Genomic DNA, 27,828 nt, shown 5'->3' with positions numbered 1-27,828 from the left:
TGTGAATTATTTAAACTAGAAGAAAAAGTAAATAGAGGTGAAAGTAGACTGGGGTAGCCATGGTGGAGGATTTAATGAGGGCTGGGTGATAATAATATGGAAGTTCATCATACTATTCTATTTTTATGTATGTTCAAAACTCACCATAAGAAGTTTAAAAAAAACCAAACCTTTGTTGACAAATTGCCTGTTTAGACTCATAACTCTCGGGGATCTTGGCTGACAACTTTTTTTTTAATGTTTATATTATTTTTATTAAATTTTATTTGCCTATAATGTATACATCAGTAGTATAATGCATGATGGAAAATTCATGATTTATAAAATAGTAATGAAATTACCCTCACCTTAGTCCCCAGGGTAGGCAACAAATCTATACACAGACATGCAACTATACATCTGCTTCTCTCTTAATCTTATATCTTAAAGATTTTTCCACATCAGTACATCACAGAGCCTCCTCATTCTTTCGTATTGTACTCTGGATATGTTATTTACCTATGCCATTACTTAACTGTGTCCACTGAAAGGAAAACAAACACTACTTCTTCCTTTACTCACACTCATAATACTTCAGATGCCAGATGTGTGGGGTTTCCTACACCAAGCAATGCTGCGATATTCTGCAGACACCGACTGGGTGTCGTACAGTTCAGTTCAGTCTGACACCATCCATCTGATCCCACAAGTTACGGGCTCAGGCTCATGGTGCTGTCCCCACTTCAGACGCCAATTGCAAGTCCCAGGTTGTCACCTACTCTTCTGACTGGCTGACTATAATTCAGCATTCCCACAATCACCACCTCAGGTTTGATACTTTGCTAGAACAGCTCACAGAACTCAGGGAAATGTGTTTACGTTTATCATATAATAAAGGATGTGGATGAACAGCTAGATGAAGAGACATCATGGAAGTCCAGAAGGGTTCCAAGTGTAGGAGGTTCTGTCCCCATGGATTTGGGTTGCGCCACCCTCCCAGCACGGGTATGTTCACCAGTCTGGCAGCTCTCCAAAGCCCACAGTTCAGGGATTTTCATGGAGGCTTCATTATATAGGCATGATCAATTATTAACTCAATCTCCAGCTTCTTCTCCCAGGAGGAAGGTGGTGTTGTTACCGAACTCAGGTTCTGCTGCTCGCCGCTGGAATGCCAATACTCAAGAGATGAGAGTGCTGGTTGGAAAGGAAAAGTTGCTTTATTCAGGAAGCAATCTGGGGAGAAGATGGACTGGTATCCAAAAATCAACTTTGAAGATTCTGCTTGACTATGAAAGTTTTTTAAGGGAGAATCATTTGGGGAAGAGGGATCTGACTTCCCGTGTGCACTTTCTTCTGATTGGTCTATGGTGAGGTAACAGAGCCGTGTTCAAGGCATCTTGTGCTCGGCCTTAAGTTACCATTCTCCACCCAAGTGGGGGCCATAGTTCCTACAGAACTCAAAGATATTGTTATATTCCTTAAGGAGGAACCAGGACCCTGCCCCACAGCTGCACTATTGTTTCTTGACTGCTCCTCCTTTTTTCTGCTTTCGAAACTCTCCTTCCCCGATAAGCAATGGCAGACTGCTTCCTTGAGGAGTCATTCCATTCAACCAGGCTTAGGGAATGACATGACCTTTCCCTCCCCAAAGCTCAGAATTATTTCCTAAACAGCTTCAAATATCCCCATATGCTCAGGGAAAGAGCATTATGAATTAACAATATATGTTCCTAAGAGCCTATACCACTGAATCTTTAGGAAATCAATTCTCCTAACACTCAATTTATTGAGCTATCAAACATTTTTCCCCTTACAAGGACAACTCATTTACGAATTCAATATTTATTCACCTCTCAAAATTGCCTTTATACAACTGATTTCCATAATGCCTCTTAGACTACAATCTCTAAGTGGACAAGGATTTAACTTGCTTCTTCAGTGTTTTGCTTAGTACCAGTTATTAAAATTGCCACACAAAATATCTGCCAGCTCTAAACATCTGGAAGGGAAATATATTCCTCTATGTTATCCTGTGTTGATTTATGACTGAATATACTGTGTATTGTGAATCATTTTAGGGTTACAAATAACTCATCCACTAGGCTGTAAATTTCACTAGACAAACAAGTACAGGAGAGCAAGCAAGTGAACAGCCGAGAGATGCACTACAATTTTTCTTTTCTTTCCAGTTTCACCTTAGCCCACATTTTTTTTTCCAGTTTCATACTAGATCACAAAATTACACCAGTTCTATTGTTTGTGATGAGCTGAAGACAAAAAAAGAAGTTCAAATTCACCTTATTCTAACAATAAGGCAAGGAAGAGCAATGGAAAGCTAAATTCTAAATGTTTTTTTGCAACATAACATTTTCAAATCAGCTTAAATCCAGAGAAAATTTTTTTTATTATGCAATTTGATTTTTACATCAATAAAATCTTAGATATAACAATACAGATGAGGGAACAACAATTTAATTTGTATTGAAATAAATATTAGATATACAAAGCAAATACAGTGAAAAAGGGTCACAATAAATTACAAGTGGAGACATTATTTTGCTCAATCACCAAAGAAAGCCCTTGACACTTCCAATTTCACACCATCAAATTTATCATTCTTGCTGATTTAAGCAGAACACAAAACAAATATGGATCCCACGGCTTACTTTCACAGGTACCAGCACAGATAATTTAGTATGGTGATTCAATTTGAGAATCAGTAGGGACCAGTAAATCACTGCATAAAAGAAAGAGTGAATGAGGTCCTTTTTCCTTAGTGTCAGCAGGCTAGGATTATTATGTTTATTAGATTTTCTTGAAAGGAGTTCACATTTTCTCAAATATTCAGGAGCAATATTATGTCCCCTCTGAGCCCTACATTAGCATTTATGTGCTTTGATCTTGAATACAGGGGAATGATGAATTTTTCAATTTATTTTATAAATTTATACAGTCTGGATAGTATTGGCCTGAAGTGTATGTAACTCCCCAACCTGTATAATATTAGATATTAAAAATGGATTCAAAAGAAGTTACTAAGAAATGCTGACATACTGTGTATACAGATTTTTTAGTTCAATATATCCCATTATATAGAGAACCAGAAGTAATGCATTTATATATCAAGCAGTTTTTTATGACTCTCTTTCTAATCCTTGTGACCCTTTTACATTTGTTTCAATATATACATATCACAAATGTTATCTGCCCAAGACTTTGCCCATTTGGTCTCAACTTACACATACATACGCAAGCAAAAATTCATATCAAAAGCATTTGTCTTATTTTAAAGTTACAAAAGAAAATAGTCTAGGTTGGAACTAAACTGTCATGAACCAAGAAAAAAAATGGTTAGTTTAAAAGTACTGAGCATATCAAAAAAGTAGCTCGGGAAAACTATGATGGAAAAAGTGAAATGATTCTTGGGCCTTTCCTTCCTCTGGAATGTGAGCTAATTTTTAGATTCCAGCAAAGATACCCAATAATAATTTTTCTCTATCATTTTCTAAGAAAAAGAATCTGTTTTAGACTAAAAAAATACTGTACTTTATCTCTTGTCACATCAACTCAAATTCAGTGCAGGTCAGTTTTCCTATTTGCGCTGCACAACAGGAGAGAGACTACTCTATAGTTAATCCCTCACACAGGGATGTGTTCCTTTCTAAGAACCCTCCCAAATACCACCTCTGAAGATAAACACGTCATAGAGTAATTACTACCAGGAAACCTCCCAAACTTTTAGCAGCTCCTTTCTTATCCTTAGTATCAGATCCAGTCACAGCTTTCCACCCAGAATATTATAACAGGCCTGCTCATTACAACAATCTCTGGAAATAACTCCTGGATTTATAAAACGTATATGCCTTTGGTATATTATCTGTTGAGCTACACTATCATATAACCTATGTAGAATTCTCTTAACTCTAGAGAAATTCCAACGAGATGATAAGTGAAACTATCAATAGTTGTCTCTGCAACTCAAACTGAATTTACAAATCTAGGTACCCTTCCTAATATCCAAAAATTTCAATATGCTTTTGTATTATTGTGAAGTCTAAATTTTAAGAGATGGAACTAGTTACACCTTGTACACCTACAAAATGACCATGAACAAATTTTAAGTACCATTTTTCTACATACCTGAAATGAAGGAGAAAGAGCAATTTTATAATTGATGTGTTTAGGTAATTTAGGCACTTATGAAAACAAAAAAACGCAGAGAGACCATGATCTGAATAACACCAATAATTGTGGCCTATTCTACTATTTACCTAGGAAGCAGATATTAACAGGGTACTTCTTCCAGCTTTTGAACATTTCAATATTTTTAAAATGTACTCATAGTAAATGCTTACTAAATATTTACTGAATACTGAATAATTACATATTAAAGAGTCATGGAATTCAGGTCCTTAGTTTTATGCTGACTCAGGATTTAGTGGCATTTAACCTTCCAACATGGCCCATAAAACAGCTGAGGACTACTTGAGGAAAGAGTGCCACCTACTGCTCATAAGCATAACTGTGGTTACTTTTTCCCTTGAGGTTTTCATTACAGAATAAAAATCAGTCTCAATATGGGTGACAGCATTGAGGGTAGCAGATCAAAAGGGGATTTGGGTAGATGGGTGGATGGGAGCTTCAGAACTATATTAATTAAAACAGATTCCTTAGCATTAGATAAGGATCTTTACCACAATCCCTCAAAATTAATTTTATTCTTATCTCAAACTTAAAAAGAACAAAAACTCTCAGTTCTGCTCGTAGCATTATATACACACTTATTTTCCTTTTTCGGATGAATAATATTCATGTCCTAAACTCACAAACCTAAACTGATTTTTGATCCTGATTTTTGGGAGGAAAAGAAGTATTTTGATAGCTTTACAATTCTTAGTTATACAACAGACCATAAATCCTTCACAACTTCTGGTTTAATGTTAAGCATGCCTTGATTTTCCCCGTAAGGGAGGTTCCTAAATAACTAAATTCATTTTTTTTTTTTTTAAAAAGGTTAGCTTTTGGGCTTCCCTGGTGATGCAGTGGTTGAGAGGCCGCCTGCCGATGCAGGGGATGTGGGTTCGTGCCCCGGTCCAGGAGGATCCCACATGCCGCGGAGCGGCTGGGTCCAGTGAGCCGTGGCCGCCGGGCCTGCGCGTCCGGAGCCTGTGCTCCGCAACGGGAGAGGCCGCAGCAGTGAGGGGCTGGCGTTCCGGGGGGAAAAAAAAAGGTTAGCTTTTTTTCTTGCTTACTTCTTCTAGGAGCATCTACCTTCGTGAATTTTACGCCAAGATAATTTAAATACTAATTGTTATTTATGAAATTTCTCTTTAGACTGATGTTAAATAGTTAATATTCATGAGGAATCAAGTATACAAATGGAATATAGAATCTTTGTTAGAAATAAAGTAGATTTTGTTCCACCTGTCCAAGAAGGTTTAATATCTAAAAGTACTAGAAGAACAGCAGCATTATACCACTTCCTAAAGAATATTCTGGATGTTAAATCAACTTTTTTTTAAACCTGTAAGTAAAAATAAATTCAGCTATGCAGCTATAACTTCTCCTAGTACATTCATTCTATATACTCTATTTCCTTAATTTTAATTTGATAGATATGCAAGTTACCCTATAATTTCAGATGTCAAATTAGCTAGTTGTATGTATTCATACTGCAAAATTCCTAACTACATGTTCATGCTAACTAAACATCTAGTAATGCTCAAATTGTAAGATTTATTTTTTCATGAGTTTAGTAGTATTTTGTTTATAAATCAAGCCTTCCTTTAAAGAACATGAGCATATCAGAAATATAACTCCATTATGTGATAAAAGCATTGACTTTTGAAGCACAGAGGGTTTTAAATTGTAATAGTATTAATGTTATATTCTTTTTGTTAAACATGAATTATTTCCTTTAGGAAAATCCTTTTGACCAATAGTAATTTTCAACATAAAGAGGAAAAACTAAAAACAGAGGCATACTTATAGATCATTCGAAGAAACATCATCATGGTAGAAACAAGAGCACACAAAAAGAAAATTAATAAATGGAAAAACTGGTGAAATGTGAATAAGTTCTGTACCTTAATAGTTAATAGCATTGCTCCAGGGTTAATTTCTTAGTTTTAATAAATGTTGTATAGTTATGGACGCTGTTAACACAAGGAGAAGCTGAGTAAAGGGTATATAGGAACTCTCTTTACTATTTTTTACAACTCTTCTACAAATCTAAAATTATCTCAAGATTAAAAAAAATTGTAAAAGCAAACAAAAACACCTAGTAACTTAAAAGTATGCCTTCAGCTGCCAAAATTTCTTGATACAATTCAAATTTTTAAAAACGTCATTAGAAATCAATAATATATTGTTTACTTAACCTTATAATTACTTTATTGCTCTAGAAAGTTTAGTTTTTAAAACCATCAGATAGTGATACATAGTGATAGTGAGACTGCCCCACCCCTACAATCAGCTGTATACTACGAGGCTTCTCTAACTTAGTAGATAAATATTACAAAATTACAAAAGTAGCTGGTGACAGTTGAGCTATCAAGTAGGTATCACATTTCTATAGATCAAAAAGTTGAAAAAGAAAACTGATGTTACTGATAAGTCAGAGTATACTGGAGAAATCCAAGTTACATGCACATAGAAGAAAACTGGTCACAAAAAACCGTTACATTACTCTGTATTTACATTTTGCAAGGTTTTAAACATTTCCAATCATGCAACAATAAAGATCAGAATGAATTTTAAAAAGGAGTTAATGGAAGCTCAATGAACACATTTAACATATTATACAACTCAAATCACAGTTGCATAATACAACCAACCCCCCCAAATACAGCTGTGCGTTACACCACCGAAACGTGTACTATTTCCCCCACAATTCCTCCCCTGCCTCCATTCCCAGGCAATAACCTTTCCTATAAATCTTTCTATTTAACCTTTTAAGTCAGATTTGATGGGTAAGTATGTATAATCTTCGTTATTATTTCAGAACAGATACAAAGTTTAATCATGCGCTCAATCTTCAGTTACATTCCTTTCAAAAGGCATCTGAATTGCTGCAACTGTCTATGAAAATCAAGCCTAAGAAACTGAGAAAACTCACAGTCAAGAATATGATCTAAGTAATTGTATAAACTACAGTAATACTAAAACCTATGTATCCACATTTCTAAAAGAAGGATTTCCTATTTGAGAAATGTTACTCAATGGGTCTGTGAAAGGAAAACTGTCCGACTACTGTATTGCTCTCTGATGTAAAACGCTTAGGTGACCACAAATATTTACCCAATTGGTTAACAAGCTTTCAGTTGGGCCTTTTTAAAAAAAAATATTCAAAGCCACAGAAATAATTATGAAAATAAAATTTTGGAAGGTCATAGTATAAGATACATATAGAATTCCTATTATAATGGTACATCTAAAATAAATCTGTCCTAACAAAGCAGCACAAAATCAATTTAAAAGCAATTTGAAATTAAATACAGTGGGAAGTGTTTTTGTTAAAATCATCAACCAAAATTACTGAATGGCAAAAGAATACTGTCTCAAAATATACTGAATTTACATGTTAATGTTACTATAATGAACTCATGCCAGATATAAATTCAGGTTACCAATTAGATGAAAACACATTTTAGAGCTATTTTTACCAGAGAAATAAATGTACTTCATGATAAAGGCACAGCAGCATCTAAAGAATTTTTGATACATTTATCACAAGATTCAAACTTCCCTAACTATTAACAATACATTACAATAAAGTTTCTCAGAAAGTGTTTAAAAGGCTTGATTTAACATGCCAGGAAAATGATCATTTTTCTTTCGAGATGCATTTATGTAAATTATGTAAATTGCATTGAGGTCAGTTTTACACCTGGAATTAACCATCCATAGCAGAAGTACCAGCAGCTAACAATGCGTATTTATATTATATATAACTTAGCTGGATGTTAAACTATGCAACTGTTGGTGCCAGTCTGCTTATAAAGGCAATGCTCTGGAGACAAAGTCTTCTCACAAACAGTGGGCAAGCAGGTTTCATTATTAGATGTTCAACAACAATCCTCAGTTCATTAAACAAGGTCCTGCAACATAAAACAGTTTTCTTTCAGGAACCCAATGAAAAAGCAACGTAATGCAAGAGCAAATGCTAATGAAGGACTTTCCCACAGCCATTAAAGAATTTGAAGTAAAAGTAACCAGGATGCACTGTAGGGAACATACAAAATAAAATTCCCCAAATCACCTGTTTCCTTTTTCGGGGAAAAAAATCATTTAACAAAAGCATTTAATAAATGGCTCTCTCTGAGGGCTGAGATTAGTTAGGGATGATCTGTATCTTCTTTACAGTTGAGTCACATAATTTTCATATTTGACTTAGGCAAATTCAACTAGTTCTAAAAAAGAGACCAAGAAAGTGAAAATTATATAATATGAGCAATCCCACCTACTATTTCCTTAAAAGAACATACTGCCTCTTAGAGCTTTCCTCATCTGAAAAATGGGGCTATGTACTTATTGGAGTCACAGTGAAGTTTAAATGAGACAACACGGAAGATGCTCAATAAATGTTACCTCCCAACTGCATCATTCCATTGATCAAATAAGCTCTTGTTTGCCTTCAGACTAAATCCCACCTCCTCAACATCCCGTGCCTTCTGCAATCTTGTCTCAGTTGAATTTTCCTGCTTCATCTCCTACCACTCTCTGCCACGATGCCCATGTTACGCTGCCTGTTTTGAGCCTAGGCTGGCTGTGGATCACGACTTTGCCTTAACTGTGCCACTTGCCTACGAAGTACTCTTTATTACATACTGTAATCACACACACATCACACATATTGTACAGGTTAGCAGACACAAAATCATGTATACTGTACTGTAATTTATAAGTGCTTTAAAGAATCATGAAGGATAATTTTGGCTGTTCATATTTTTATGTGCTGACTCATCCTACATAAAGATACAACTTCTACCTTTTTGTATGCTGTGTTATTTTTATGGTTAGGAGAAGGCAATAATCTGTTTTTTAAAAGGATGTAATACACTCTCACACAAAAACAGGAAGGAAATTTGGAAAGATGCACATTTATCTAAAAACCTGACCTTCTTCTTGTATCTCCTACCTTTGTGACAGCCGCATTACTCATGACTCTCCAAGGTTCCCAGGCCAGAAACCTGGAGGTCTTCTTTATATTATTCTTCTTCCCTAAGCCCCAAGTTCCAACCCTCCTAAATAGCTTTCAAATTTATCCCTTTTTTACCACTGAATTAGTTCAGGCTCTGGACTTCTCTAACAGTTTCCAAATTGGTCTTTTTGTCCTTTTGGTGAGCCTGAAATCCATCTTCTGGAATAGTATTTCTAAATCAGACCTTATCGTGTTCTCAACCCCTCCACATTACAAACTTCAAATGCTCTTCCTACCTTAGAATAAAGTCCAAACCCTTCCACATGATCTAGTTCCTGTCTCCCTTTCTGGGCACAGATCTTCACTACTTCCCTATATACCTCCTCAACTCAAGTGACAACTACTGGCATGCCAAGCGCATTCAGGCACCCACATGCCAGAACTCAGACTTCAAAAGGCTTGGCCTTCTATTACCACCTCCTCCGTGAATTCTCATCTGTCTCCCTCTGCACTGTGTGCCTTCACAGCACCTTCATCATCATACTGACTTATGTAGCTATCTAATTCACTCAGCTCTAAGTCCCTAGAAAGCAGGTATTTCAATCCCACATTAAACTTGTTATCATCAACACACAATCACTGTCTTCAGAATAAATGACGCTAATGAATCAAGTTAGAGGGCATCCTGAAAACACTCTAGTTAAACCCCTTCAGGTTACCGATGAGGCATGCCTCGTTCTCGTATTCATGGTTCTATCCCTGGCATAAACAACAGCACTTTCAGTGGTGATGAAAATGTCTGTTTGTCCAATGCAGCGGCCATCAGCCACGCATGGCTTCTGAGCACTTAACAATATGGTTAGTGTTGACTCAGGAACTGAGTTTTAAATTTTATGAATTTTAATTAATTTAAATTTAAATGGTCAAATGTGGCTGGTGGCTGTTCTATTAGCACAGCTCTGCACAATCTACACTAGACATGAACAAAGGACTCATATGACTAACTTGAGAAAAAATATCGTGATAAGTGAACATGGTACAAACTGGCTATATAGACTGTCTCATAACCCTTAACAAAAAAAAAGTATAGTGTAGAAAATGTAGTTTTATAGCCTGCTTATCCATATTTATAAGCCCAAATATTTTTCATTACCTTTCCACTGTTTTGATTAAAATGTGTACTAATGCGAGATGTTTATTAGCACATATTTGTGTTATCTTATAGCACTGCTATCCTTTCTTTTCTATTCCACTGAATACTTCTACATTTTTATAGGTAATGATATGATTTAAGGATATGTGGAGAAAACAGGAGTAGAGAAGAAGAGGATATAAAGAAGCAGAGAAAAACAAATCTACTGATGAAAAGTGGATGCCAGGGTAGGGAACCAGAATATGATGTCTAAAATGAATACAAGAACCAGAAAGCAAAAGGGAAAAACTCATGGAAGCAAGTAAAATTAAAGGTTTATTTTTTACTAGGAACTCATTAAGAACCTATGTCTAAAGAAAATTAGCTCTATTTTAGGAAGTACTGTGAAAAAGACATTGTCTGTGAGAACATAAAAACCCCTTCAAAGGAGAATAAGAAGCATAAAAAAAGGAAAATAAACTATTAAGAACCTAAAAGAATCTAAGCACTTTTAAAAACACTACTTCATTTCACCTCCAGAAGGAGGTTTTTCTCTCTGTCAGTGAAGAAATTAAAATTTAAGTAACTCGCCTGAAGTCATAATGATGGACCTGGCAAATGATGGACCAGCATTCAAATTCAGTTTTTACTTTGCTGGTGAAAATATAATAGAGATCATGCTAACACACTCACTGGATTTCTGGCTGAATTCTACTACATGATGAATTTATTTTAAACGTGAAAACAAAAACTATGTTAACATTAGTATCTGAGTAACATATTTAAGAAGCCATTAAAAACAGCTATTCAGGGACTTCCCTGGTGGCACAGTGTTTAAAGAATCTGCCTGCTAATGCAGGGGACATGGATTTGAGCCCTGGTCCGGGAAGATCCCACATGCGGCAGAGCAACTAAGCCCGTGTGCCACAACTACTGAGCACGCGCTCTAGAGCCTGTGAGCCACAACTATTGAGCCCACGCGCCTAGAGCCCGTGCTCTGCAAGAGAAGCCACCATGATGAAAAGCCCACCAAAATAAATAAATAAATATATTTTTTGAAAAAGAAAAGCTATTCATTTTTGTTTTCTTCTAATTTTTGAGATCAGAAGGCACAATTTATTGTACATTAATTTAAGCCTCCGTTCCTCAATATTATGATAATTTACTAAAATATTTCTCTGCTTCATTTTTCCACTCCAAACAATTCTGCACAGGCTATCAGAAAACTATTATGATCATGTCAAAACCATCATTCCTATACATCCAAAAAGTAAGTTCCAAACTTCTTACCCTGAAACTCAAGAAGTTTTATGATATGGCTCCAATATACCTTTTAAATCTTTGCTCCAAGCACTCACCATTCAGAATTTCCCTTATAGTCAAATAGGTCTACTCAATGCCCCTTAAACTCTGCTTTTATCTTCTTGCCTCTGAACTTGTTCTGTTTTCCTACCTAAAATGCTTTTCCTTATTCTGTCTATTCAAAGGCTTTAATCCTTCTAGAACAAATTAAAATCTCTATTTTGTGAAACTTTCCTGGGCTCTTCTCTCTTCTGGCTCAATGATCTCTCCCCTGTTGTGGACTATAGTACTGATCTAGTAGAACAAACATGACAATTCATCATAGATTGACATGTGAATACCATATCCTAAACTACTGCTTCCTTTCTCATTATTTGACATGTGTTTTTTGTTTCTTCAACTAGGAAAGTGCCTTGAGAGTGGGACTTATGTCCTACACATTTTAAACTCCTTAAGCTTTAGCACTGTTTTAGAAGTGGTCAAGAAAAGTCTAGTCTTAGTGTCTGAAAAGAAGTACAACCACCTCCTCATCAATCCTAGGTAGTTCTAAGGCCAAAACTTAAATTCACAAAAACACTGCTTGCTTCTAAATTCTAATATAAAAGTTAAACAACTCTTAAAAGTTACAAATACTGTATTTCACAATACTCTTAATAAATAAAACAGGTTTAAACTAGTCACCAGCTTACCGACAATATGGATTTCTTCGAGAGGAGTATCGAAGAGTAAGGAATCTATAGTATATAAAAGGTTGGAGCAAACTTCCTTGACCACTGAAATAAACAAATACAAGGGCAATAAATACACATCATCAATTCATATGTATACTCTCAAAATTTAAAGGCAATTTAATTGGAGAATGTGTGTGTCTTCATTCATCAAATGGTCACAGAATTATCTATCATATCTAAATCCAAGTTATTCATGTATTTATGTAGGTATTACTTTTTTAAATTTTTAAAAGCTTTTAAATAAACCAGCAAATATTAAATAAATGCTTCAACAATTACCACTAATAACTGATAATAAAGTTTTAAAACTTTATAAGATATTTAAAACGAAAAGTAATTTATTTTATACAAGCAAATAAGAAAACTAATAAAACCACACAGGGTCACTAGTAAATTTACATAGCCTACACTATTTTTCTTCGTTTAAAAAACAATGACAATACCTCAACAGTCATATATATGTTTATGAAATTCTAAGTCTGGAATACTTTCCTAGGAAAAACTATCTTAAGATATTCACTAAAATAACTACAGATAAAATGCAGCAACAAACTAACATGGATAGTTAGGTAGCAGGGCTAAGTAAATCATATGTTTGATGGACTTGGTATGCAACTACTTAAAATCTTGACTATGAAAACTACACAGTAACTCTGAAGAAAGCAGAATATAAAGCTATACATATTACTACAACTATATTTTAAAACTTTTTTGGGGAATAAATGCACTAAGATGCTAAATATGGTTTGTTTTTTAGGTTAATTTTTTTTAGTCCCACCCCTCACCCCTTTTTTATTTCTGGCCACACCATGAGGCTTGCGGGATCTTAGTTCCCCAACCAGGGATCAAACCTGGGCCCCTGCAGTAGAAGCGTGGAGTCCCAACCACTGGACCGCCAGGGAATTCCCTTTTTCAGCCTTTTTTCCCCTAAACTATGTGATATTACTGTCATAATAAAAGTTTACATGATTACAAACTTATAACTAAATGTAATATCCACCTTCCCCAATAAATCATATAAAACTTTAACTCTTTAAATTGAGAAATTCACATATTACAGAAAACGTTAAGTAGAAAAGAATATTCAATGAAAAACAAATTTTCCATCAGCCAAGTTAGTTCCTTCCTCAAAGTCATAGCATCCTTCCAGAAATTTACATAAACAAGTGTATATAATGACTAACACACAGTGCTCATTTTGTAATGCACTGAATCCATTTAACTCTAGGAGGGAAGTGGTATTATCATTCTGATTTTAAAGATGAAGAAACTGAGGCAGAAAGAAATATACATGTCTTTAAACACACACACCCCAAAATATAAATGGGGAATACCCTACACAGTTCTCAACCACTTTTAAACTTATTATATCTTGGAGATCATCCCCTATCACAACACATAAATTACCTCATTCTTTTCACAGCTTCAAATATTCCATCTTATGCATGTACTATTATGTAACAAGCTCTCTACTAATGAATAAAACTACAACGATCATCCTTTTACTTGTCTTTGCACATGTGTGTGTGTATATGTAAGATAAACTCATACGCTACATGTATAAGAAAACTCATAGAATGTTCACTTTTAAATACAGAGCTTTATGCATTACTGCTACAAGTTTAACTTAATAAAGCCTTCTAATATCAGACTGTGTTTCTACCATGAAAGGTAGCATTTAAGGAATAATGACTTAAAATTGTTTTTAATTTTACAGTTTGCGTTGTAGTCAAGTGACACACTTGAAACATGAATAGCTTTTCTTATTAGGGATTGAATAAAACTTTATTACTTAATTTTAATTTTTTAGAATAACAAAGTGATTCCCCTATTTAAATATTTTTGGTAAATTCTCATTTCCTTTACAATCTTAAAAATTAAAATCAACTTGTACATAATAAGTGTTTAAATAAAAGATTAAGTAGCACAATTGACTTAATATACCAGTATAGTCAAAACTTGGTGCTCCAACAAAAAATTCACTGCAGTTCCAAAAATGAGGCTTTTTTTTGTGTGGGGGAGGGCTGTGTTGGGTCTTCACTGTTGCGCACAGGCTTTCTGTAGTTGCAGCGAGCGGGGCTACTCTTCGTTGTGGTGTGTGGGCTTTTAAGTTGTGGCTCACGGGCTCTAGAGTGCAGGCTCAGTAGCTGTGGCGCACGGGCTTAGCTGCTCCACGGCCCGTGGGATCTTCCCACACCAGGGATCGAACCTGTGTCCCCTGCATTGGCAGGCAGAGTCTTAACCACTGCACCACCAGGGAAGTCCCAAAAATGAGGTTTTTGTTTAAGTGTGCCTGGCATCTCAGCATTTCATTGTAATTCTCTTAAGCTTACCTAAAAGGAGAACAAATTATTTTGTTTATTAACCAGAATGTGGCGGTTTCAGATATAGTCACCAATTACCTCCACATGAAGAGTGAGTTTTGGTAGCTACATTTTAACTTTCACCCAGGTACATGAAACAAATCACAGAACCTCATGTGACTCAAGACCAGATGACCCAAGAAAAAGAAAAATGAGCAAGAAAGTAAGAGGGCAAAAGGTTCCTTTTACCAATTAAAATGTTTAAGTGTATGATCAGGATCACAAAAAAGAGATGAACTAACTTCTAGGGTGTAAATTTCAGAGTGGAATCATCGACAAATACAGTTGCATCAAATTCTATACCCAACATTCATGGTACGTTACAACTAGAAGGAATTTTGGCAATTACTTATTTCAACTACTACTAATTTTTTAAGTGTAGAAAATCAAGGCTCAGAAGGCTAAGTTAGTGGTCAAATCAACTAGAATCCAGCTCCCAAACACCCAATAAGAAGTCTTCCCATTGTATCATTCCAGGACCCTATTTAGATTATATTATCTAGTTTTGAACCCCACAACTTAAGCAACATGTGGTGATCCTGGAGTTTTCAGAGAAAGATGTTATTTATAAGAATGGTACAGATGCATTTATGAGGAAATCTAGAAAACTCTATTACCAGCTTAAAGAAAGAGTGCTAAAGAAAGGAGTAACTGCCAGGTATTTAAAAACCTTACTAGTTAACCAAGGCAATGAACATTAAAATGAAATATTTCATAGACAAAAACAAGTTTGTTACAAATTAATGAGATTATGGAAAATAGGTAATACAGACCTATTAGAGGACAATTTGGTACGGTCTATTAAATATAAAATGCACCTAGCTTAGACTCAGCAAAAGTACAGACTCGCACAAAAGTATAAGCAGACAGGTAAAAAAAATGTTTACTGCATCAACATTTGGAAAAGTAAAAATCTGGAAACAAATGGCCATCAACAGGGGAATGGGTAATAAAATATAGCATAATAATATGATGGAACACTATACAGCCATTAAGTGAAACAAACCAGAAATATGAATGTCATATAAATAGGTCATGAAAACATACTGTATGAACGAAAAAAGCAAGATGCAGACAACTGATGCCTTTGATATAAAATAAAAACTAAACAAAGGGACTTCCCAGGTGGCGCAGTGCTTAAGAATCCACCTGCCAATGCAGGGGACATGGGTTTGAGCCCTGATCCAGGAAGATCCCACATGCCACGGAGCAACTAAGCCTGTGTGCCACAACTACTGAGCCCACGTGCTGCAACTACTGAAGCCTGCACACCTAGAGCCTGTGCTCTGCAACAAAAGAAGCCACCGCAATGAGAAGCCAGCACACCGCAACAAAGAGTAGCCCCCGCTCGCCTCAACTAAAGGAAGCCTGCGCGCAGCAACGAAGACCCAATGCAGTCAAAAATAAAATAAATTTATTAAAAAAAACCCAAAAGGGCTTCCCTGGTGGTGCAGTGGTTGAGAGTCCGCCTGCCGATGCAGGGGACACGGGTTCATGCCCCGGTCCGGGAGGATCCCACATGCCACGGAGAGGTTGGGCCCGTGAGCCATGGCCGCTGGACCTGCGCGTCCGGAGCCTGTGCTCCGCAACGGGAGAGCCCACAACAGTGAGAGGCCCGCGTACCGCAAAAAAAAAAAACCCAAAAAACTAAACAAAGCCCCGTACCCATAAAATAATAATATATATTTTCTATCCATCTGTGTAAGTACTTTAAAAGAACTACATACATGTACCCATATCAAACTCCTTAGCTCTGGGAAGGAGAGGACAGAACCCAACTAGGATTCACAGTCATGGTATTTTAGCTTTTATTTGTAACGTCCTATTATTTGAGAAACTGAAAATTGAAAAAGCAATAATCTGGGCAGAAATGTGGTTTTAAAACTTAAATGCAAGAATATAGGTAGGTCAATACTATCCTAAAGTTCTATTTTTAAAAGGAGCCTGCGTGTCCGGAGCCTGTGCTCCGCAACGGGAGAGGCCACAACAGTGAGAGGCCCGCGTACCACAAAAAAAAAAAAAGAAAAAAAATGGAAGGCTTTCTTTATTCATGCATTCCTTCTATAATTAACATACGAACAAAACATGGAGGTGGTAGTAAGCAACTAATAATACCAGACCTTAATTTTTCAGATTTTTCTCTAGTATGGGAAAAATCATCTCAATAATGTTAGAATGGACTAAACTAGCCTTCCTAAGATTCTTTCAAAAGTAGTTATTCTGAAATTAATTTTCAAAATGTTAAATGATAAATCACAAGGAATAATAAAGAAGACAAATGCCTAGGTTTATCATAGTAAACTACAGGAGTTTACTATACTCTCAGGTTCTCTACTATCATCTGAAAAGATGATTGCTAAAATCCATCTTAAGCTCTGAATCTCAGTATGTACTTCAACAGATGTAAGCAGGATAAAATTTGAGTTGATACATTTATTATGTTCACTTAGACACCAGCCTCCTAAAATAAGTATATTTTTATTCTTACCTAAAAAGCATAAAAACTGTAGCAGGCATCAAGAATATTTCATTACAAGCAATGAATTTCAGAATATTCTGTTGATTAGTGCTTAATTTATCCAAGAGAGATCTCAGCAGAGGTAAACTATTTGAACCCTTTGCCTAAAACATAAGAAAACAAACATTAGAAATAGCAAAAGCATTTTCGATCACTCAATTATTTTCTTTCTTTAGATAAATTGCATATCCAATACACAATACAACCAAAAGACAATTATTTGAAAATGATGATATAAAAATGTACAAATTATTTAGGGACAACAGTTAACGTATTTTCCTGCTTTATTGTATTTTCTATATTTGTAGAGTTAAATAGAGAAACAACTTCAATAAAAGTCCTTTTCATTCATAGACACTTTATCTTCCTTATTTCAAGAAAAGTGGTGGTTATTTCTCTCCAACCATAACAAAACCTGGCTACCCAGAAATACAGTTAAAGTATCTGTGACTCCTTAGTTGATTAAAGGTAGAAATTACAGAGTCCAATTACTGCTGTGATCCAAGAACTATAGGGATAAATAAGGCGGCCAACACAAGGCACAATTCTGGATATTTTAATTCAAATTTCAGTGCACATGCAGTCAATCTGCCTGGCACACTGCAGTTACTAGGCTTAATGATCCAACCCACTAATAAGAAAAAAATTTTAGGAAAGTAGCAGTTCTGAACGTCAGTGTAAAAGAAATTTGGTACACTCTACACACACGGTATGTTAAAATTACTGACAGAACAAGAGATCTCTGACAACTTATCAAATCAAAAATATATGATTTTTTTTTAAATAAAAAGATCTATTTCAAACTTCAGAAATTACTCCAGGAACTGGGGGGTAAACTTGAATACAACCCCTTATCTACAAAATGTACTATTTTATCGAAACTTAAACAGTAAAAAATACCAAAACTTTCAAATCACGAATTCAGAGCAAGTTTGTACGGAATACAGGACCTTTTTGTGACAAATGCCCAAATGTCTTAAAACTCAAATTTGTGTTAACTATCTGTAAATCCAGGAGTCAAAAACAAAAAACAAAGCCAGCACAATTTTACTTACATCAAGGACCTTTTTCGTGTATGTGGCAGCATGAAGTAAAGAAAATAGCAAGACTGGGAAAATACTCACTGAAGAAAATAATTAAGGAAAACATTAAAAATTCATCAAGCACTTTGCAAAACAGGCTATGTATTATGTTCAAATATACAGATCTAAAATGGCATCTGCTAAAAATGAGTTCAGTGATGGCTTTTGGTCTACTGATACACTTTATAAAATGAAGGTTTTTTTAATCTGTAAAGAAGAAAGTCAACTTGCATTTTTTAAACCTCATAGTTCTTTTTATGAAGAAAATAGTGAAAAAAGCTTTTTCACCTATTCCTATTGGATAAAATATTGCGAACATTGGCTAAATTAAGTTGAAATCTAGGCCATCTCAAAGCGTTAAGTAATACAGCTTTTAACCCTACAATGGTCATCCTGGACAGAATAACTTAGCCTTCAAATACCAAAATAGTCTTTTGTACTGCTTTCATCAACTCAGTTGCTTAGGAAAGACTATAGAGTAGTGGTTTAAAGAGTAGTTCTCAAATTTTCCTCAACTAAAGATGTTTAATTCTTTCTTTCCTACAAGGACCCCATTATTTTGAGATACTGTTCCAATCAAGCTTTTACAGTTAATGTGTTCTCAATTTGTACAAATAAAAAAGACAGTGTATATTTGGTTTTGTATATAGTCAATTGAGAATCTCATCAGTTTTATTACAGATATGAGCAAAGAATCCTTATATTTGAGTTTCACTGTTTGGCTTTATGTCATAGATAAAATATACAATTTTCATTCAGCTTTCTGAAAAATGGAAATTGCTCAAAAGACTTTACACCAATTTCTGCTAGGTTGATAACAAAAAAACCCCACTTGTCCAAGTTATTTCCATGAAATGATATAGACAGTTAATTATGAAGGGCAAAAATACTTGTCCTAAAAATAGTAGCAATTTCTAAGAAATAAACCATTATATTTTTCTACACCAACTGAAAGCTTGGTGTGAGGGAAATGACCACTACAGCATAACCTGAGTATCAAATTCATTATAACCACAACTCATCATTTAAGACCCAAAGGTTCCTAAGTTCCAGGTGGCTAGTAAACAATGACCTATAGCCAAGTATTATAAAAATCCTAACTCTCTAATATAAATGTTCTCCGATTAATATCCTCACTAATTCTTCTGTGCCATTCATAAAATTTAAGTAAAATGCCAATCTCCTGAGTAGAGATCATACACACACACACACACACACACACACACACAAACACACACACACAGAGTTTTACACTTTTAACAGAATCCTTAATTCAGAGTCAAGATATCTGGGTTTCACTCTTGGCTCTGACACTAACTTCATTTCCCTAGGCCAAGTTCCATCTTCTGTCATATGAATTTGCAGCGATCAAACCTAGGGATTTCTAATGAGTCTTACATCTCTAACATTCTATAGTTCACAAATCCTTGATAAGAGATTCATAACCTTAGCATTCATTGTTACATTTAAACTATTTAGAAAACACAAGGGGTGAAGAGTGTACAATAGAAAAAGGACAATACAACACCTTTCTAAGAGCAAAGATCACAACATGACTTTGGGATCACCTTTATTAACATAATACCCAACTACTTTAGCAATCAGATCAGTATTTCTTGCCAATTAATAGTTTATGTTATTCCCACTGCATACTCCCCGCTCCCCTCCCTGTAAGAATTTAAAGAACATTAAATCCTTAATCGCCAACATTCCCTAGAGATGGCCTAGCAAATAACTAATTGGATAGACAAGGCAGAGAGGTTGTCTTCACTGTCATGAGTCATTTGGCACCGTCTCAGGATTCAGTCAATAAAACTGTCCCAGAGGTCAGTATTGATGTATTCAATTTGCTCTACATTAATTATCTAGAAAACACAACTTCTATCATTTGTTTTTCTTTTCAAAGAAATTTTAAGCTAGTAAGGGCAGAAATATGAACCTCTATATAATTTCCCATTATATCTCAGAAAAGCAAGAATTTTAATATTGGTGATTATAAAGGACCTCAATGAATGTGGCTGACAAAAGCAGGTCAACACGATGATATGCCAAACAAATGTGCTTATCATTTACAGTTGTAGTACAACAATTACCTAGTGAGTTTTACCTACATTACTACTCACTTGCCAATGTGATGCCAGGCAAGTTACTTTAAACTCTTTGAGCCTCAGTAGCCTTATCAATAATATAATGCTCACTATAATTTTCTTCAGAGTGTTGCAAGGATTAAGTATGTCAAGTCTGTATATACTGGCAAAATAGGTGCTCAAAAAAATGTCACTTTCCTCCTATTCTCTTTTCTCCTATTCTCTTTTCCTTAAAACAATCTATTTAAAATTTGATACTTCATGAACATAGAAAATATTATCTAAATAGGCAGTATTTAGTGTTAGAGATATATTTTATTGTGCTTTCCATTATGTACAGTTGTATCATAATTCAAGAACACTTAAGAACAGTACTTTTGAAAGTACATAATACTCCCCTGAGGGATGATTCATAGGGGGGCAGGGGTGGGGGGTGGACAACCTATTAAAATGATTAAGTTTAGGAAACACTAATAATTCTTAGGTCTCACAATGCACACTACCATATCAAAGGTCCTACAGTAAAGAAATCTATTTAACAATGTTTAACCTATTGCTTCCCAAACATACCAAACTGCAGAATCCCTTCCCCTCCTTTTTAAGAATACCTACTTTTATCCCACAACATATTTTGGAAATGTATAAACATACAAATTCCAAATGAGTTATTTAATTCTCATTGGCTCCAGAGAGTATCCATGTGTCCTTATATTTTACTCTATCCATAGCAAATACTAATTTCTATTTATTTTATTAATTATCCCATTCTCAGCTTAAGTAAGTTATTTCTTGATTAATTTCCATTTGTTTCTAGCTCACTGGGAGTTGAAAGAAAGAGCTGATGACTTCTCTTTTCTTAAGGCAAGGCATCTGGGCATTTTCCCAAAGAATGTGTGAATTAAATGAAAGAAACATATATTAAAATAAGTCCTCCATAGGCTTGTGCTTTGAATCTGAATTTTAAAATACCCATTGCTAATAAAGAAGCTTACAAGAGGCAAGATCAAAGATACAAAGTTTAAAATTCCCAATCAGCTCTTCAAAATTTGGACTTCACATTTCAGAGTCAGAAATTCTTACACTTAATGTATCTTCATTCAAATGAAGCGTGAACAAACCAACCAACCCAGGCTTCATGGAACACCCTCATTGCTGAATCCTTCCTGTAGCAAAAAATAATAAGAAGAGATCTCCTATACACTCAGTAGGCAATTTCACTGTCAAAAAGGTACAAAAGGATACTTGTAACAGGGTAGGAATTGACAAAGATGAGTGAATACAACAGGTAGTGGCAGCTGTCCTCTAACAAAGCCTGGGCCAGGAATGCTCTGCTTAACTGGAAGTGTGGTAATCTTTGGTGCAGCCTCAGAGCACTAGTCAGAGCATTTGCCAGCAAAGCACGTTGGTAAAAGCTTGCTGCTTCATGCAACCTGCAAATTACCAGGGGAGAGGTTATCATGAGATGTAAACAACTACTGTGTCTCTTCCTCCTTTGTGAATTGCATCACAATTGCACAATACCTAAATTTATTACTTGTCAATAGAAAAAAAAATTGCTTGACCCTACTATACCTTTTTAGAAGCATCACTTTATATATATACCCAACTGAATTTTTATTTATTTCTATTGAAGCATAGTTGATGTACAATACCCAACTGAATTTTATAAAGCAGTCATTCTTCCTTTTAACAATCAAAAATGCAAAAAAACCATGAACTTATCTCATCCCCACATCCATTTTCTCTCAATTTTCAATGTGATGTTACTTTTCACAAAGCACATGATATAAAATATACCTCCAGTTGGTATTACTAGAATATTAGTGCCTTAAGGATGAGACCTGTGTCTTATTTGTCCCTGAACCCCTTGCAGTTTAACAAGTATGACACCTAAAAGGTATTCCAGAAAAAGTGAACAAGTGAATACCAAAGGCAGAAACATGTATAATACATACCCAAGAAGAGGCAGAACAAACAAAGCAGAGCAGTAAACTGTGAACAAGCGAGAAAGCCACATTGCCGTGTCCAGTTTATTGGCCATCAAGAATTGCTGAATGTAAAAAGAAAAATACTGTAGTAAATTAAGCTTGCAAATTATGTTTTTAAGGATGAATATTATGTAGTTTTATTCCTATTCAAAATGTCTCAATGCCCCTGTAGCAATTGTTTAAGATCATTAAGTGTAAACTCTTAGGGCAACTGTTTCATGTATATGCTCAGTAACAAAGCCAAACTCCCTATAGTTTTTTTTTATTTTATAAGTTTGTTTGTTTGTGGTGGCTTCGTTGCTGTGAAGCATGGGCTCTAGGTGCACAGGCTTCAGTAGTTGTGGCACGTGGGCTCAGTAGTTGTGGCTCGTGGGCTCTAGAGTGCAGGCTCAGTAGTTGTGGCGCACAGGCTTAGTTGCTCCGCGGCATGTGGGATCTTCCAGCGCCAGAGCTCGAACCTGTGTCCCCAGCGCTGGCAGGCAGATTCTGAACCAGTGCGCCACCAGGGAAGTCCCCTCCTTATAGTTTTGATATGGAAAGGATAGGAAGTACTTAAATAGAAAAATACCAGTTGACATTAAAAAAAAAAAGACTAATTAGGCAAGAAAAATTTAACTACAATTGTCTGTATTCCTTCAACACTTGTAATACTGGCTTCACCTACTTTAAAAGAACATTAAATAAGAATTAATTGCTCTCAAGAGAACCATAATGCTTATTCTTAGAAAAAAATCTCAAATTCAAACAGGCAAGTCTCAGGTCTGAGTAAAAAGGCATCACACAAAGCCAATTTGGACTATATCAACCTTACAAAGGAGAAATGTAAAACCATGGTAATAGTCACTTAGCCTCTGGATGATTTGCCAACGTACACACAAAAGCCTGGCATACTGTAGGGGCTCAAAATATGGCTGTCAGGTGTTAATGGCACGTGACATTGTGCCATTATTCTCACCTCCGATTTTATGACTTTCTTCATCCTCTTGAAGCTCCCTGACAAGTCTTAGCCTGGTTTCTGCGGCCCTGGATTAAACTTCCATATATCACTTTCTTCTCCATTTTTTCCTCATTCTATCTTTTCTTTTGCTTCATTTTGCCAACAGATGTGTCCATCATCACGAATGCAATAACTTAAAATCAGTTTTCTCATTCAAACTGTATTGTGTATTCAAATTCTAAAGTGGCTTTTACATTTTTTGATAGAACCTACACAAACAATTTTTACATCAAGACCCAATACAGACATATGTGAGTATATAAAATAAAAATCTCACAAAAACAATATTTATCTTTACTATGTGTGATAAATTTTGGTATTTTGTAGTCTATTTAATGTTTTATAAACAGTGTTTCCATGAAAAGGATTTCAAATCTCACTAATTGGTCTTAACCTGGAGTCTTAAACACTGCTCAAAGCAATCTAACTTATTTATCATTTGAAAGAAGATATAAAAGAAGTTTTGGGGAAAAATGCAAGTATCTTTTAAAATTCAAGGATGCTTTTTATTTAATTTTATTGCATGCTTTCTAACAGTATGCAGGTAATTTCAGATATATGCCTCCACTTTATTCTACCCAATCCTACTACTGTTACTCTTCTAAAGTTAAATGATCACCAGTAGTCAAGTGGAAGGATGAATCCAGCTTACAGTGCTCAGTTTCTCTACAAATATTCAGATTCTACGTGATAGTTTGAAATTTAATTTTAGAACATTTTCTTTAAAACCTATTTGTTTACGGTGTTCATTTGGTGATAAATCACTAAACTGTGCATTTCATCTTGTACACTTTTATGCATGTGCATTTTACTACACAATTTAAAAAAGGTTTAAAAAAGCGTATTGGTTTACATTTTAAGAGTGAACTGACTGACCATGTTACAAATAATTCAGGCAAAAAATATAATGCATCTTTGGGTGAAAAAACTATTGAGGAGAAAAATTATTCACACAATCTTAAAGTATCATGACATAGAACACTTTTTATTTATAAAGGGAAACAAGTTATCTTTACAACAGAAACTCTGGTGGACACCACCTTAACCAAACGATCAAACTTATCTCCAATGATGAGATAAATCAACATAAAATGTTTCCTGATATATATAATGCCCTGAGAAGAACGGAATATCACTTATTTAATATTCCTACCAAAATGTTTAACCTGAATCTAGTCATCTGTAGGGGGAGGGGGGGTGGGAATCAGACAACTCCAATTTGAGAAGCGTTCTGCAAAACAACAGGTCTCAACTCTCGAAAGACAAAAATGGGAGGAGGACAAGGAAACTGTTCCAGACTAAAAGGGACCAAAGGCCAGGAAACACAATGCACACTTCCTGATTTAGTCTGGATAAGGAGGAAGAAGCTTTAAAGGACAACTGAGGAAATCTGAATATAAATTGTGTATTAGGTTGATAACACGTATCAACGTTAAATTTCCCAAATTTAACTGCAAAAATTGCTGTGATAACTGCACTGTGGTCACGTAGAAGAATACTGAAGTACTTATGGGTTAATGATCATGATGTAAGCAACTCTCAAATGGTTCAGCAAAATTAAGGGAAGAAAAAAAGAAAAAGTGTGCATATAAACTGACGTTGCAAATGTCTGAAAAGAAAAAAGTCACTCGGCTCAGTTCACATACTTAGTGTTTAAAATCAGAGGACAATTATGCTTCTGGTACAAGAAACTAGTAAGCAGCAGGCCTGCAACTTAAAAATAAAAAAGTTACAAAAGCATAGTAACATTTCTCTTCGTAAAACGACGAAAGGAAAAGAGAACGACCGCTCCCCTCTTTCTGCTTAAAAACGGGCACAACGGTTCTGGGCCAACACGCGTGTGCGGAACAAGGCGTGTGTCACGCCTCGACCTCAGGTGGCATCTTCAACCTTAGGACACAGGACAGGGACCGAGGGGTGGGAAGAAGCAAGAAGGCCCAATCTCCGCAGCATACAGGTGGGCATGCAGGTGAGCGCCACCTGCTCCAGGCCGGCCTGGTGTCGCGTCAGAAACAGAAACCTGTAGCTCCCTCTAACGTCTTCGCTCACGATCGGCCCTCTCCCCACCCCCACCCACACCAGTAATCCCAGTCCTGAAAGCAAAGAGCCTCTGCAACGCCTCGGACCCGACTTCCAACACTTCCTGCTCCTTCCTAACTTGCAAATCAAGCCACACGGCCCTGCCCGGTCACTTACCACTGCGCCCGCCCCTCGGGGGCCGTTCGGGGCCGTATCCGCCATGGGGGTCTCACACACGCGTCTGGGACGCTGCAATCGGAAAGGGAAAAGAGCGAAGGAAGGTCAGCGCCCGGTCCGCGACTCCGGGAACTGGCTTTCCTGCTCCCGGCGGGAGCTTCCGAGCCTCCTCAGAGCAAAGGACTCGCCGCTTCAGTGCAACGGACTGTCCCACGGGTACCCGCAGCGGCCAAGAAATACCTGTCCGGCACCGCCAAGAGCAAAGCTGGGTTTCTAGAAAGAGCGGAGAGAAGGCGGAGCTTCGGAACAAGGCCCTACAGGGCCGAGGTAAGGCCGCCGGCTCCAGGTTATTGCCGAACCCGGAAGTGCTCCTTTCACTTCCGTGGGGAAGAGGCGGTGACGCAGAGGGGAAACCCGCAGCGGTGCCCTGAGGCATGACGGGAAGTGTCGTTTTTCTGGCTTCGGCTTCCCGTGTCGTGCACGCCAGTTGCTCTGTAAGCTAAGAAGCGGGGCTGGCCAAGCAGCTTTTGACTCATCGTTACAGCTCAAAGATGGTCCTCCCTGCCCATGGCAAACCACGAAGGCTCTCTACTCCCTGATATAGAAGCCTCAGAAATGTCTTCTTTGCTGTTTTTTTCCAGGGGCTCGTAAGGCCCTGTGGTGCTACTTCTAACATTAGTTCTTTCAGCAAGCACTTCCTGAGGCCTGCTGTGTGACAGGCTCCATACTTGGCAAGGAGGATAAAAAGGTGGTTGTGACACAGACTGCGGGAGAGAGAGGCAAGATGAAATCACGGCACACTGCTTGTGCCCTATGCAGAGAGGCCGAGTTAATCACAGGAGGCCCTAATCAGAGGGGTCTGGGAAGGGTTCCTGGAAAATCTAATTCTGGCCCTAGGTTCTAAGGTAGTTCAAGGAGAAGGTAGCTACATGGGGGAGGGTATTGCAGACGACAACAGAAAGCGCGTGAAGCAACAGGACAGAGAACTTGTTCAGTATAACCACAATGAACATGCCAGTGGAGGCGGGGATGGGCGCGGGAGGCGTGTGTGTGTGTGTGTGTGTGTGTGTGTTCCGGGGAGGATGTGCATTGTGCAAGATCTGGGTTAGAGAGGCCAGCAGGTGTGCTAAAGAGAGGATCTGAACTTGACCCGAAATCCAGAGAACCATGGTACAATTTTAAGAAGTGTGACATTGTGAGACATAAAAAGATCACTCTGGAAGCAGGATAAGAGGATGATCAGAGAGGCAAATCAAAAGCCTGATGCTTAATAGGGAGACCATTTCATATATATAGCAGAGAAGTGATGGGATTCTGAACCAGGCAGTGTTATGGGGGAAGAGAAGAGGAAAGATGACTTGGAGAGACCATCCAAGATTTGATGACTGACTAGATATGGGTGTGCTGGAGAAGGAAGGTCATCTTTTTTTTTTTTTTTTTTTGTGGTACACGGGCCTCTCACTGTTGTGGCCTCTCCCGTTGTGGAGCACAGGCTCCAGACGCGCAGGCTCAGCGGCTATGGCTCACGGGCCCAGCCGCTCCGTGGCGTGTGGGATCTTCCCGGACTGGGGCACGAACCTGTGTCCCCTGCATCGGCAGGCGGACTCTCAACGACTGCGCCACCAGGGAAGCCCGGAAGGTCATCTTTTGAGACCTAGAGAAGAGCTGTAGAGAAGGAAGACTTAGAAGAGCAGGACATTGAGAATAAAATCTGAGGGGTTTGGGGGCAGGAAGCTGACTAGAGATATACAGGCAGCTGGTACCCCACTTGAAAACCATGACTCTGTAATACTCTGACTTCTCTTAGATGTGTAGATTTCCACCAGTAGCCATGAGTAGTTTAGGAGCTAGTCTGCTGTAGCTGACAAGTCAAATGGTGCCATCTTAAAATCAAAGTAGGGGCTTCCCAGGTGGCGCAGTGCTTAATGAATCCGCCTGCCAATGCAGGGGACATGGGTTCGAGCCCGGGTCCCGGAAGGTCCCACATGCCACGGAGCTACTAAGCCCGTGCGCCACAATTACTGAGCCTGCGCTCTAGAGCCCACGAGCCACAACTACTGAGCCTGCATGCCACAACTACTGAAGCCCATGCACCTAGAGCCCATGCTCAGCAACAAGAGAAGCCACCGCAATGAGAAACCCACAGACTGCAACGAAGAGTAGCCCCTGCTCACCGCAACTAGAGAAAGCCCATGCACAGCAGCAAAGACACAACGCAGCCAAAGATAAATAAATATATATATATTTTAAAAAGAAACTACAGTAAACTTCTGTTTTTCTAAGGCCACTGCCCAAGTTCAAGTCCTCAGGA

General features: G+C 37.1%; 1 protein-coding gene across 2 annotated transcripts; it reads right to left on the bottom strand.

Annotated features, from left to right (window-relative positions):
* Positions 1 to 2,364: 2,364 nt before the first annotated feature.
* TMEM33 (transmembrane protein 33) lies at positions 2,365 to 25,907 on the bottom strand. Of its 2 annotated transcripts, XM_067735841.1 has the most exons (8): positions 25,758 to 25,907; positions 25,518 to 25,589; positions 22,292 to 22,386; positions 21,579 to 21,766; positions 18,223 to 18,290; positions 17,138 to 17,271; positions 12,245 to 12,328; positions 2,365 to 8,078 (listed from the first exon to the last, which is right to left on the bottom strand). In XM_067735841.1, the coding sequence occupies exons 2-8, from the start codon at positions 25,560 to 25,562 to the stop codon at positions 7,949 to 7,951; spliced, it is 744 nt and encodes a 247-aa protein (XP_067591942.1). In that variant the 5' UTR covers positions 25,563 to 25,589; positions 25,758 to 25,907; the 3' UTR covers positions 2,365 to 7,948. The 2 variants fall into 2 exon arrangements, with proteins under 2 accessions (XP_067591942.1, XP_067591943.1); XM_067735842.1 differs by having other exon boundaries at positions 25,518 to 25,906.
* Between the last annotated feature and the right edge of the window lie 1,921 nt (positions 25,908 to 27,828).

The sequence above is a fragment of the Pseudorca crassidens genome, chromosome 4, assembly GCF_039906515.1.
Source record: "Pseudorca crassidens isolate mPseCra1 chromosome 4, mPseCra1.hap1, whole genome shotgun sequence".
In the NCBI taxonomy this organism is placed as follows: Eukaryota; Metazoa; Chordata; class Mammalia; order Artiodactyla; family Delphinidae; genus Pseudorca; species Pseudorca crassidens.
Note: the sequence above shows the minus strand (reverse complement) of the source record. Positions and strands in the feature narration are given on the sequence as shown.

Bases quoted from the DNA above. Each gene is read 5' to 3' on its own strand.
- TMEM33 (XM_067735841.1), bottom strand. From the start codon at position 25,562: ATGGCGGATACGGCCCCGAACGGCCCCCGAGGGGCGGGCGCAGTG. The intron at 22,387-25,517 runs GTAAGTGACCGG...TTTTACATTCAG, and splicing joins CCCGAGGGGCGGGCGCAGTG to CAATTCTTGATGGCCAATAA. The intron at 12,329-17,137 runs GTAAGAATAAAA...TGTTTATTTCAG, and splicing joins ACAGTTTTTATGCTTTTTAG to TGGTCAAGGAAGTTTGCTCC.